The sequence below is a fragment of the Lampetra planeri genome, chromosome 6 (genome assembly GCF_965212315.1).
Source record: "Lampetra planeri chromosome 6, kcLamPlan1.2.h2, whole genome shotgun sequence".
Lineage (NCBI taxonomy): Eukaryota > Metazoa > Chordata > Hyperoartia > Petromyzontiformes > Petromyzontidae > Lampetra > Lampetra planeri.
This window is the reverse complement of record NC_136112.1, coordinates 7273584-7288251: the sequence shown is the minus strand read 5'-3', so window position 1 is coordinate 7288251 and position 14668 is coordinate 7273584. Positions and strand designations below refer to the sequence as shown.

Genomic DNA, 14668 nt, shown 5'->3' with positions numbered 1-14668 from the left:
GTGAGGTGCCACGACTCGCCGTATTTCTCTGCTGGAGCTTGGGTGGAGACGGCGTGGCGTCCTGACGAGGTGTCGCTCCGCGCTGACGGGGAGCCCGGCATCCTGACGCAACGTGGCCTTGCAGGCCACAGTTGTAGCAGCGTGTGAGCGCCCCAGATGGCCTGGGCTGCTCCTGGCGGCTCGGTCCATTCCGAGCCTGCGGTGCCGCCGATCTCCATTCCCCCCGCCGCTCCACCCCGCAGACCTCCTCTGATGGGAGGGCGGTGGCCGCCATGGCATGGCCGGCCACCCCCTTGGCAGCCTTTCGACGCAGGGACCGCAAGCCCCCGTGGATGTGGCGCGCGACCAGCAGGGACGACATCTCTCCGTCGTCTTGAGCCAAGACGGCGATGTCCAGCTCATCGGCGAGTAGCAGCAGCTTTTCAGCCACCATGGCGTCCACTCCCTCCTCGTCCATCCGCGGGAAAGCTGCCTTTGCCAGGGCCAGGAGAGCCGTTCGGAAGGCCAGGGGCGATTCGTTGGCGCCCCGATGCCGATCGTGGAACAGCTGCCTGCAGTCCGAAGGCGGCCCATAGACGGCTGACAGCAGCTGCAGCGCCAGGTGCAGCGTGGCGCGCTTCTCCTTAGGCGCCGAGGTGAGGGTAGCCAGGGCGTCGTCGTCCAGCATCGCCGGCAGCGCGCATAGTGCCTCGGCGTCCGTCCAGTTCGCCATCTCTTGATGAGCGATGAACCGCCTTTTGAAGCCGCCCCAATCTCCAGCCGCTCCCACGAACTCCTTGAGAGGCGGCAGTCGCTGTTGTAAGGCGACGTCCGTGGCTGCGGATCTCGCTCCCTCGTTCCCAGCCGACGTTACAGTGTGGGCGGGCTGTGAGCATGGCATCGCCGGTCGCTCCGTTGTTGACGCGCTGGCCGGCGTTGATGATGTCACGGCTCGTGCTTGGCCCTCAGCAGTCACCTGACGCAGGCCGGCCCCGCCCTCTGCTCGCACTGTAGTGATGGCGGGAAATTTAACCGCGAGCCGCGTCGGGGTGGCGGGAAATGCCGGCGTGCGTCGGCTGCTGCCGTCTTCCCGCGCAGCCCCTCCAGCTCCCAGCCGCGTGATCTCCTCCAACACGGCGGCCGCGGCGTAGAGCAGCTCCGCCAGGTGGGAGTGAGCCAGCCGAAGTCCCTCGGCCGACGCATCCCCCCCCTCCTGTCGTAGCGGCGCGGGTGTACTCGGCCCCGGCTGCTCCGATCCGACCTCGGCCATCTCTGGTGGTGATTCGGCCGCGGTGTCCTCCCTCTCCGACTCCCTGGTACGTGTCGTCCCTCGTGTGTCCATCTTTGGACGTTTTACTTCTGACACCAGATGTAGTAATTACTCAGGAGGCTTGACGACGGGATCGGAGGCACACTTATTTATTAACACAACTTGTATACAGTTAGCGAGTATACACAGGACCTAAGGGGTAACGTCCCCTTACTCGGCTAACAGGGAGACACAACATCTAAGCCCCGCTAACCTAAGCCCAAGTCCTCCACTAGGGAGCTAGGGGAGGCTACCTGTCCCAGCCCTGGTCAAGCTGGGATCCGACCCCCTGAGTTCCCAGACCTGCTCGTCAGTCTGGGCTCTCGGGGCCACGCCACCGGCTTGCCCTGGTCGGCCCTTATAAGGACAGCGAGCCAGGGGAGCTCCGGGGCCTATTCTAGCTGGTCTTCCGTCTTCGCTGGTTAAAGCTGATACCTCGACCTCGAGCCCTCCGGCTCACCCCCTCTTATAGTCCGCGGCCCCCCCGGGAGGGGCCCGTGGGGGATGCAGGTGCGGACGTCGGTGTGGCCACCTCCTATGTGTACGGCCCTAACCACGCCCCTTGTGTTTGTTTGCCATCCGCTCCCATACACAATTACACCTCTACACATGGAATATGGGTAAATGAGCTGTGTCTCTCTTGAACCGCATCTGAACTGCTCGGGAGCTCCATGTGGCTGGCGAGTCACGGGCTCACCACCCCATGGTACGTTTACAAAATGCTGTGGCAGAAGGAGACAAACACCAACGGACACCTTACCGTAAAGTCAAACTGGATGTGCATGTACTTTCCAAAACGACTGGAATTGTCATTGCACAATGTCAGTGCATTCCCAAAGGCCTGTTAAAAAAGAGAGCACTGGAGGTTATTGGTAGCATTCGCTTATTTGTAAATCACACGAGAGGTTTGCGTGCTTTTACTATTGTAGAGAGTTCATGACAATGACAAAAACAAGCTGATGTCTGGTGATAGGGTTAAGCCTATTCTCATCATGGGGCTGATTCAGATGGTACGAAGGTGGCTATAATGTTGAAATGTCCGTAACCAAATTCCCCAGAAGTCACTCAATCTCTTAAGATCCCAGAAGCTGGATAATGCCCGGATGGGACACCGCCATGCATAAAAGCGTGCTTCAGCCGCACCGAACCTCACAAAAATAATATTCAGGGCCTACCTTGGCTCCTCCCACCCTCAACCAGTATATATACAAGGACTGTTTTCTTGGAATTTCTCTCACTTGATACAGCTATCGTACTGTGACGGTTCCACCTGAAGACGGAAGCTTGTGTTGCCTCCGAAACGTCGTGATTTTTAATTTATTTAAATTTTACTTTAATTAATTAAAAACATTTACCTACGTGACTTTACCGAAAAAACCTAAGAATTTGCATAAAAGAGGCTGCTGCAAGGCCACGTTGTCAGCAGGGAGAAGTGCAGCAACATCCATTGTTGTGCTGTACTATGCTTCAACATGTATGCTCCCCAGTCTTCACCAACCCGCACTGACCGGCACGGTGAAGTATGGTCAAATAACCCCCACAACCCTCACCCCTCATCCAGCAATGGATTGGCAAAAAAGGGCTGTATAGGTGCTTACAATATACATGATGTTGTACAGTAAACGTGAAATGTGATTTTGATTTAAAGCTTTCGTGACTGCAGGGATTCATCTTCTTGGTTCTTTCGGTAAAGTCACGTAGGAGGGAAATAATAAAATAATAAAAATAAAACATTATAAAATAATATAATAGAATAAAATAATATAACTTATTTTATTATGTTTTATTTTTTATTATTTTATTATTTCCCTCCTACGTGACTTTACCGAAAGAACCAAGAAGATGAAATGTGATTGTTTGGTGCTGGCGGTGACGCTGATGATTGCAGTATACAAATACATCCAATGGCGCTGGCGGGGGGGGGGGGTGTAATGGGTGGTAGTGACCTCCAGGATGGGGTTGGAGTGTACGAGGCGGTTACGCAGGCTGTCCACACTGGGGCTGGCCTCACAAACGTTGGACAGAAAATGCAGAACCTTCTTCGATGCCTCGGTCTTGCCAGCTCCACTCTCTCCTGTGATCAGAATGCACTGGTCCCGGTACTCAGAGCGCATGGCCCTGTACACGTGGTCCGACAGTGCATATCTGTCGAGGAAGGAACACCAGGTGGGCACGGTGTGATTTCACTTTGCGTGGGACCTTCATTGTAAATGATGCCGATGGGTTTGCGAGCACTGGAAACCACAGAACATAGCACTCACCACAAATGCCCTATCCTCAAACGCGGGAACACTATCGACGTTTAAACGGAATGTCTCGATCGATTACCATCGTATTTGTCATGGTGCAGGTGCAGCCCTGCAATTGCTTGCTTGTGCCTGTGCTGGTGGAAGGGCCTCGATTAGAGGGAGCTCTATAGAGTCCCTCTAGAAGGTGTGTTTGGCCTACTCTTCCATGCCGGCCAGATGTCTTGGAAGAGGTGGGAGTACTCACACTTTAACTACCGCACACGATCTTACATTTGACTTTGATTGTACCGTATGTTGTGCGTAGCCAACGGTGCTAATCGGAGGTGTGTGGGAAGGACAACCAACTAGACACAAAAAGCAGTTTTGAAGACGTAAATTTTCAATCGAAATTTAAAAGTGCATAGCTCCAGCGGCTTCCTAATATCAAAAGGAAGAGCGTTCCAGAAGGCCGACTAATTGTGTTGAACCCATGTTTTACTGCTGTGAGGAGAGAGGTGAACGGATGGGGGGGGGCGAATTAAAGAAGCATACAACTGCCGTGCCTGGACCTCGGCATTTTGGATTGCTATTTACCTGCGTGACTTTACCGAAAAAACCCAAGAATATGAATCCTTGCAGTCACGAAAGCTTCAAATCTAGAATTGCTATTTAAATTGCACGGTGTCTCAATTGTGGGATAGACAAACAACCTCTGAGCTGGACTGTCACGGAATTTCTGCAAGCCAAACCGTGGCAGGAGAATATGATACTCGAAAACACTCTCAATATTACACAGGTTCTCTCTCCAGTGGAGGAGCTCTCTCATCGTAGAGGGCCTTCTATCAGCAGGTGGCATGAGCAAGTAATTGCAAGGTCGCATCTTTACCTGTACTTTATTTTTTTACAATATCCAGATTTTGTTAATTTTCCGAAAGTGTCAAACTCTCAACTCAAACAAAAGATAGAAATGGCAGGAGCGTTAAGAAATTTCGAACAAAAAAAAAACCACAGTAACATTAGCTTGGTGTGACACGATTTAGTCACTTTCTTGCCGGGGTAGAAAAATACAAATTGCTCACGTATAGCCTTTAACTGACTGTCAGGGTAAGTCAGAACCAGAATACTGTATTTATTTATAGTGGAGGAATCAGATTAGCTATAAAAGCTATTTTTCACTGATGTCCAATAGTGCTGTTAGCCAGCACATATGAAGACAAACGAGAGAGTGGGTGTCCAACACCACGCTCGGCTCCTAAACTGATATTTACACACTGCACCAGGTAGTCATTCGAGGCTGAGTCGACCTAGGGTAGGTCTAGAACTAGTTCAGATACTCGCTACTGCTTTTGGCTGTAAGCCGGAATCGAGTACGGGTTGCCAGGTTCACAGCTCAGTGAGCTAACCACGAACACCTCCTAAATAAAAGGTCCGAGATAAAAGGTCAAGAAACACAGGTCTCTGGTTACATCTGGTCAGCAAGATTCCTTTCAAGACTCTACAGAAAAAATAAGGACATTACCCAAGAAAGCGCTCTGACTAATGGGCAAATGAAGCTTCTTCTAGTGTAGATACCCATGATGAAAGTTGAACTTGACATGCTCCAATATAATAGAAAACTCGAAACGTGATCTACACTCAGCCGCTTGGTGTCAAGCTGCATAGCATGCAGCTTTACCGGATCGGTGAGACTTCATCGTAATGAAACTACTGTATTACACTGTCTCTCCAAGACATGGCCTGAAGACATTGTACTTTCTTTTCATATAATGACAAAAAAATCATCACAATGTCCCTGACCAGCACGGCTACATCGCCGCGCTGTTATGCCGGAAGCAAATTGCGCAGATGTTTAAATTACACGGAATGAGCTTCAGAATTTTCAGAAACCGATGGCTTGCACATTGATAACGCCATCATTAGCAGCAGCTGTGATCAATCCACTGCTGGATAAAGTCCTATCCCAAGGCGTCGCCATCTCTCACAGCTCTGCGATGTTACTAACTTGCAAGCACCTGCACATATGCCGATTTATGATCGAATGATAGCAGCTATATTATACTTGAAACTAACGAGATAGCATGAACGTGCTGTAAGGTGGGCAGGAGATGACATGACAGAAACTGATTCTTGATTTATTTATTTAATTAATGGTAGTGGCCCCCACATCCCATTGCAGAACCCTCCTGAAAAATAGTCTTGAGACTCTGTGAGGCTTTCCTCGGTAAAGGGCAAATATTTTTTTTTTATTTATCAACTTCAAGGACAGTGCATATCATTACCATCATCAGAGTTGTTTCTTTTGTTTGCATTTTGACTGCTTGTGTTGTGGTTATTGCAAATATGATGCCTTGTATAAAGGTGTGAGTTTTTGTACCAGTTGAAAGGGTAAAAACCTACTACTATATTTTGCCCCTGGTAAAGGAGATGTCTCATAGCATATGCACACACTCCAAAAAAGCGACACTATAAAGTTATTGAGAACATTGTTGCTACGTGTGGATTTCTTTCATGCAGAATTTAATTAGTTGTATTTTATAAGTAAACAAATAACGAGAAATTATGACAGGAGTTAATATTCTTCATCTAAGCGAAATGTTTGAACGCATGATTTAAACGCTCTCTGTATTAGGCCTTTCACAATTCAACCCCCTCGTGATTCAATAAATTTCCACAATTCAGGCAAGTAATTCAGGGCTATATTATGTTTTTTTTTTATTGTGGTCTCTATAGCTGCACGGTTTACCTTAATAATTTCCACACTGATTCTCATGCCCACAATTTAATTAATGTATTTTGAGCATAATAATTGATAATGAACAATGAATCGATGCTTCGTTGCATACGTGCATTTTATATTTGCTTCACTGATCCTCTCGGATACGCAGTATTTACGTGATGGCTTGTAAGTCATAGAATCACCATTGTTCGTCTGAGCAAACACAATTAAAGTACTGTACTCACATGTGAGGTGCAAGTTCATAAAAATGAACCCCTTGGTATCGGTTTATATATTCCGGTCCATACAGTCCAAGGTCCTTGTAAGGATTTATAGAAATCAGCACTGAACCGATGTATGTCTGAAAGAGAAATAATATATATTCATGCCAACTTTTATGGAAATCCCTGACAATGAAAGTTAAGAGCATCACGAAACCGTACGTTACATTAATCACGGGATTTCTAACATTGTCTTTTTTTTACAATCGTGCACAATAATACCTGTGCGAGAAAATGTTCAGACAATTTGCATCTCGCGAACGAAATATTCTCTCGGCGAAATTAGGTTACGGAATTCCACAGCACCCTAATCGGTTGGAACATGCTCTTGCCCAAATACCTTTTATTATTTTAATATATATACACACATAACGTTTTTGATACATTCTAGTTCGTTTAATTAATCATCGCATTAGCCCGCAGCTACGTGGAAGGTTGGTGGTGCATTCTACGCACGTGTGGCAGGTGTCTGGGCTGCGCCTCCACGTGCGTGTGCTTTGCGGTCAAGCGAGTCAAGCCGGGGCCTGAGGAGTACGAGATCTGCCAGCCCCCACCCCACCCATCAACTCATCTGCACGTGGCATTAACCGCAATAGCCCGCAAGCTGCCCAGACCTACGCATGATGCTCGCCACCACCCGAGCGAACGGGACCGGCTCTCAGGTGTTTCGTCGCTGGCCCTCTGGGCCTCTCGAGTGAGTGGCACGTGGGAGCCCCCCTTGTTTGCCCAACCACACGCAGTGTCGCGCTGATGAGCTCCACGTGGCGTAGAAGTTGGGTCTATTTTGTGGCTGCTCACAAAATAAAAGGGTTATTCTAGGGTTTTCTTGATGAAGATCTAAACACTCGTGAAAGTCAGCAATGTTGTCTTCGACGTGGTCATCATCATCAGCCACTGTCTATATGCTGTTGAGTGATGGTCTCCTCATGATGGTGACTGAGTCTTGGTACTCTTTGAGATGTGGGTAGACATTAGTAGTCTGCATCATTCTTAAAGCATAGTTACATAATTTTTTTCTTCTACTCTAAAAAAACATTCCTTTGAAATAAAAGCCTGCTATTTTTATGTTACATAGCAATGCCATGATGATGGTGTAATGTTTATTTTTGGCCCATCGTATAAAATTGCCAATATAGCAAAAAAAATGTAATGGAGAATAATGGTTATCACAATGGACTCCCATGGTCGCAGATTAGATAGATTTATCTCAACACAGTTGAAACACATTTCCACAGTTTTAAACTCCCCTCCCCAGCAATGCAAATAGGGTGGTGTGTGATGGAGTAAAATGTTGCTACTCCCACCTCTTCCAAGACATCTGGCCAGCATGCAAGAGGAGACCAAAGACTTCTAGTGGATCTCTGTAGAGCTTCCTGTAGTCGAGGCCCTTACTCCAGTAGTGGTGTTAGCTAGCACTTCCAGGGCTACACCTTTACTAAAAACAGGGTGACTGCCAGGATTATATTCTTGGTTCTTTCGGTAAAGTCGCGTAGAAGGGAAATAATAAAATAATAAAAATAAAACATGATACAATAATTCTCACGACGCTTCGGCCACAACGCAAGCAGCCGTCCTCAAGTGAAGAACAGGTCTGTCGGGAAGACAGCGTCTGAATGATTTGAGAATGATTTGAGAAATTTGGGATTTGAGAACCAAGAAGATGAATCCCTGCAGTCACGAAAGCTTTACATCGAAATTTAACTGCCAGGACTTATACATATTTTACCCCAGACCAATATGCAGAGGGGCATACCCAAAATGGAATCTGATGTTGTGAAGGTAACCTTCGTCTCAAAAAAGCTACATTGTTTTAACATTCTCTCAAAAAAGGGATAATTGCCTCAAAAGGGTTTATATTAATGTCACAAAGCCATGAGCATCATATCATCATCTGTATTAAAAAATGGCTGCTCGCAACGCACAGGTGCCACGTTGTCATGGAAGGCGTAACGTTCTCAACAACAACAAAAACAAACAAAAAACGTGGCCACATTATTTTTCCTCGTGCCCGAAATTCCGGTTTGCGGTGGCTTTTAGCCGCATGGCGAGGTGCAGAGTGGTCGGCCCGTACGTAGACGAGATCGCTGGCAAAGCGCAGGCTGATGTTGTGGAGGAAGGCCTCCTCGCTGGAAAACTCCTCGAGCAGGATGAGGTCCTGCACGCCCACGTGGTCCCGGGCTGTGAGCCGGCTGCTCGGGTCGATTCGCACGCCCCCCTCCACCACCTGCGGTCGTCAAAGCGTTGTGCAAAGACAAAAGATGCCAGCCATCGTTCCCCACCCCCATCCGCTCCTCCCACGCCAAACACCACGATTGATAACGCATTTTTGTATTTACTTTAGTATCAATACATGTAAATTTTTATTCATATGTTGTGTTTTTCCCGGACTTTTTTGTGAACGAAAAGACACAAATTCGCCCGTTTTCTCATTGAAAATGGGTACATTTCAAAATCACGTAGGTAAAAAAATTAAAATGAATAAAAGTCAAATAAAAATAAAATAAAAATCACGACGATTCGGAGGCAACACGAGCTTCCGTCTTCAGGTGGAACCGTCACAGCACGATAGCTGTATCAAGTACTTGAGTATCAATTACTTGAGTACTTGATACAGCAATCGTGCTGTGACAGTACTTGAGTACTTGATACAGCAATCGTGCTGTGACAGTACTTGAGTACTTGATACAGCAATCGTTCTGTGACAGTACTTGAGTACTTGATACAGCAATTGTGCTGTGACAGTACTTGAGTACTTGATACAGCAATCGTGCTGTGACAGTACTTGAGTACTTGATACAGCAATCGTGCTGTGACGGTTCCACCTGAAGACGGAAGCTTGTGTTGTCTCCGAAACGTCGTGATTTTTATTTTATTTTTATTTTACTTTTATTAATTTTAATTTTTTACGTACGTGACTTTACCAAAAAAACCTAAGAATATGAATCCTTGCAGTCACAAAAGCTTCAAATCTAGAAATACATTTCAAAATATCACTGTCCTGGTCACAGAAGCAAAGTTTGTGGGGAATAATAGCCGTTTTCTGTACTTTTTAGGCATAAGCAATTAGGAACTAACACTTACTACCCAGCAACAACAACAAATGTTTGCTACACAGTGTTATTTAGATACTTTTGCCGCTATACATTTCCACATGTGTGACAGAGGTGGCTTCTAAAAAGAAGCTAAGAGCTGAGTGGGATTTACCTGGTAAGATGAAAAAAATAAGTTTAATTTTATTTGCCTATATATTTTTTTTTAAATAACAAAAACATTGCACTCCTATCGTGTTTTTGTATTGTTTCTTGTTGTAATGTTCTGACCCGCTCCTACTGGACATCTGTGAAAAAGAGCTTTATAGCTAATCGGATTCGTCCAGTATCAATAAATATTCAGATTCTGATAGCCTTAACAGACTTTGGGGCGAAGCCTATGAAGGCTGGCACAGCATACGAGAGGGGTGGGTGATCGGCACCATGTCTGGCAAACACACACACAAAGAGCTCCTTTGAGCCCATGCATTGTCAGAGTCGGAGCTGAGGGCTTTTTGTTTGTCCGCTTTCCAATGAAGGTTGAAAGCGTTAATTCGTTAGCTCTATCCGTCCGTAATGAGGGGGACGGGCGATCGAGCTGTGGTCGTAAAGATGGTCCAATGTGAACGAGCCTTCGGCGTTAGAAGTTACTATTGAAGAATTTCTCCATTGAAAACTTGCCGAATTTACCAACGCCTGGACACGCAAACCAGAGCAAAAGTTTTAGATTTGAAGCTTTCGTGACTGCAAGGATTCATATTCTTAGGTTTTTTTCGGTAAAGTCACGTAGGTAAAAAAATTTAATTAAAATTAATAAAAGTAAAATAAAATAAAAATGAAGTAAAAATCACGACGTTTCGGAGGCAACACAAGCCTCCGTCTGCAGGTGGAACTGTCACAGCACGATAGCTGTATCAAGTGAGAGGCAGCTATCGTGCTATGACGGTTCCACCTGAAGACGGAGGCTTGTGTTGCCTCCGAAACGTCGTGATTTTTATTTTATTTTTATTGTATTTTTATTAATTTAAATTTTTTACCTACGTGACTTTACCGAAAAAACCTAAGAATATAGAGCAAAAGTTACTATTTGCAAATATGCAACCTGTGTTTTGCCCTGACAAGCACCCCATTAGCTTCCATATTGATGAAGAAATACTTCCGAGGGCAGAATTTATATCTGGATGTTTTTTTTACAGAATCCATGCGTATACGTGAACTTTCCTAACTCGTCTCTTAAAACATTCTACCGGATCTTATTACCCAGCTTCATCCCACGTGTGTTATCGACGTTGCGTCACGAAAATAACAACACATCCGAGCAGTGGAAACCTAAACGGCCCATGGAAGTGCACATTATGGCTACTTCTGAAATAAATCCATTCAAATGACCTCTCGTCCATACAGGAATCCCTTTCCCATCATTACTAGAATGTAGCCAAATTTTAATTACAGATTCAAATTTAGCGTGATGGTTTTTTTTGTGTGCGCAGTCATCGGTGACTGCGCTGAGACCCATGACCTCTGCGCTCTGACCTCTGATCCACCTGCCAGAGTAGGAGCAGGCATAGTGCACATGATGCAGAAGTAGGCCGTCCCTCCATTTTTGTGTCGCCAGTTCAAGTGTTTTATTTACACGCTTTCATTTAACTTACTCTGTCTGTTGTTGTTGTTGTTAACGTTGTTGTTGTTGTCGTTGTTGTATCCTCAAATCTTGTAACTCAATTTTACCCCACTTCCCAATGTGGTATAGACTGCAAACTCGGTATACTTATGTCATACTGATGACAATACTATATTCTATCATAAAAAATAAAAAATATGTTTAAACAATATTTTTTATATGTTAAATTTCGGCTTGGGCCTAATTGTCCACGGTAAACTGACGTTGGCTGTAATTGGCCACGGCCCCTTACGTTATGGCAAGCTTCGGGGCCACTTCCTGGAGTCGTGGAGTTCTTCCATTACTCGTACATTTCATAAAAGCGTGTTTAAAAAAAAGTAGTTTTTAATATCACTTATTTACACCCTGCACTAGGTACTCATTTAAGCCTGAGTCATCCTAGGGGGGTGGGGGGGGGCTCAGGATTAGTTCCAATATGACTCATCACTCATGTGATCCATGGCAGGGAATTGAAGCAAGGTCTCCATGTTTGTAGCGCAATGCGCTATCCACTACAACGCCGCTCCCCACTTACTCACGTGCCAACCACTCACACACACGTACACCGCCAAAGGGCACAAGTCGGCATACACTGCGCGCACACACACAGCGATTCATGCAAGTCCATGTTGAGGGGTGGATGCAATGCATGCACGCATCACACACACACGTCAGGTCAAACGAGGTCATGGCTTCGCGTCACATCAGATCGCATCGATTGAATAAAGAGAGCATCTCTTAGATTGTCTTTTAAATGCAACAAAAAAGAGAAACGCCGTACAAATGTTATTCATTTGCCACTTTAACTTTAAACGTTGCTCTCTATGTTGAAGCTGCGTGTAAGAAAATGACAAAACCGTTTACAAACTATAAGTGAAATGCTGGGTAGAGACAGGGAGGCATTTACTCTATTATTATGTATACCATATTGTTCAACATTCACATGGTTCAGGAGAAACAAACATTAAAAGAACGATGTAGTTAAAAAGAGCAATGGTTTTAAGGGATTATGCAACTTGAGTACAAGTGCATGCAAGGTGGGTAGTAGGCACATCATGAGTTGAAGAGATAGCCATCAGTAAACAGCTGGTGGCTGCAGTTTGCAGATACCATGGTTTTGTTCATGGTGTTGGTTATCTGCATACAATGGATAATTTACAATTGTCGCAAATGTTATTTTAATACCGGTATTGAGGTTTAGCCCTACGTTATGTTTACTGTGAGCTCCCGATGAACTCCCAGGTTGTGTCGTGTTTGATCTCCCACACACTTGTTTATTATCTCCGTTTGGAATGCGTTTTGAAGTGGGGATAAAAACAACAACATGGTTTCAGATGTCGAAAGGAAATTTCGGACATTTGTATCGACTCTTAGATTTTTTGGACGGCTTCCGTGATGCACAAATTTAAGAATTCCTTCATGCTAACAAAAGTGACATCGCCCGATGCCACGTGAAAACTTGTGGCGGGGAAAGTGTAGAGGTGGCGTCACATCAGCTCCATCACCAACGGGGTTGGGGTCAATCTACAACGGGGCGATTTTGATATCGTCTCAACTGTCGTAATCAGGCCTGAATTTCGAGTTTTTCTGATTATTCTGGAAATTGAGACCGTACGCGTAATATCTATTTTTAGTGGCTAACTTCACGAATAGGCAACTATGCATATGTAAATTTAAAACTGTTAATCAGGAAGCATGTTTCATTGTTATCAGGCCCAACAGTGTAAAGTGCAAGTCTCCATCTCTTGTCCACTATCTCTCTGGGCTTTCTGTTAATGTGTTATGAAGAAGGGCTATTGGCTGAACTGTCGCCTGTGATATATATCTCGTTTTAAGGCGACGTTATTGACACATGTCACAATCAGAAACTGTAGGGGGAATCCGATGAGCTATGAAGCTCTTTATCCACAGATGCCCAGTATGGGCGGATCAAGAAGTTACAACAACAAACAACACAAAAAGACGATAGGAGCACGAAATATAGAAAATCGTAAGCAACTCACTAAATATAAATACATAATAAAAATACGTTATTCATATAGGTCTGATTTAACAAGCTTGGGCAAGACAGCAAAACCAGAGTCCCAGACCACACCAAGATAACACGCAGTCCATCAATAAATGTGTTTTTCGTTACATCTAATGACTAAATAATGAACATTTCTGTTATGGTCGACATGGGCAAACATTTGGCACAATTGTATTCCCATCAATGTAATGCAAAATATACATACAGTTAATGTATATAAAAGTACAATAATGTCATGTGCAGGATGTGTATATGTCCTCATGGTTATTTGGCTATTATGTCCAAAATACTGTACCTTAAAGTTGTCAACTGGACTCATGTTATTGTGACATTTTGATTTGTATTTGGCATTAGACTGAAATGTTGAACCTTTTTTTGTCAGATAACTTAACTCATTACAATCAACAGCCACCGCTATAATGTATTACAATATGTACATATTACAGCATTTGGATCAAACGTAACAAATACATATTAAATCAATCATCGGCAATCATGAACGTAAATATTTAGGAGATTCATAATGCAGACAATATTTACCGACTATCTGAAATATATATATTTTAAAAAAATTACTCAATGCTCACTTAGAACATTTTGGGAGGCTCTCTGTAGTAGTGGCTCCCAAACCTGTGGTGTGCGGACCACAAATCCACGGCAAAGTGGCCTGCGGATCTGTTGCAAAAAAAAACATTACCGCCCATTGCACAACGATTTAGATTGTATTCACGACTCATCAACATTGGTGGGTGATTGACTCGCAGAGCTTTTAGGGTAATTTTAATTTGGAAAAACATGTTTGTTCAAGGGTTAGAATTCGTCCGTGACTTGAGAGAGATTGTATACCACCGCTCTCGGTGATTTTGCTATATCTGTACTAATAATTAGTAAACGATATGCGTGAAATGTATAGCCTAAAGGTATTTTGTAAGCGATTGTCGTTGGACATACGAGTGTGCAATAGGGTGCAGTTGGCACAAACTTGTAGTTCAGCACTCTGGAGGCACGGATTGGTGAATATCACGGCCACGTGAATCTCACAAACTTGTTCGGGCTGCGAGATGACCAGATGTCAGTGCAGTATATAAAGTGTAGAATCCCATATGTGTGAACCGCACAAAATGTTTGTGGGTTTCCTCCGGGTACTGCGATTTTCTCCAACTTGCACAACTCTCACTCATGGCGAATGGCGAGACATCCCGAAACGTGTCTTGAATCTCATTGAGGCTTTGATGAGTAAATAATTGGTATTATTCTATTGTTAGTAACAAAACAAAATTTGCCTAAACTTTGCTCATTTTTATGAGTGTGTTATTTGTTCGTCTGCACTTACGTACCTAATATTAGATTCGAAGCTTTCGTGACTGCAGGAATTACTCTTTGGTTCTTTCGGTAAAGTCACGTAGAAAGAAAATAAATTAAATAATAGAATACGAC

At 44.6% G+C, this 14668-nt stretch overlaps 1 protein-coding gene across 1 annotated transcript in view; it reads right to left on the bottom strand.

Annotated features, from left to right (window-relative positions):
• Positions 1-11108, bottom strand: part of LOC144719651 (unconventional myosin-Ic-like) — a 61041-nt gene extending 49933 nt beyond the window's left edge. The window contains exons 1-5 of the mRNA XM_078595789.1: positions 11076-11108; positions 8585-8737; positions 6478-6593; positions 3235-3433; positions 2049-2129 (exon numbers count right to left, since the gene is read on the bottom strand). Coding sequence (XP_078451915.1) covers positions 2049-2129; positions 3235-3433; positions 6478-6593; positions 8585-8737; positions 11076-11108 — 582 coding nt within the window. The remainder of the gene's footprint in view (positions 1-2048; positions 2130-3234; positions 3434-6477; positions 6594-8584; positions 8738-11075) is intronic.
• Positions 11109-14668: the final 3560 nt, after the last annotated feature.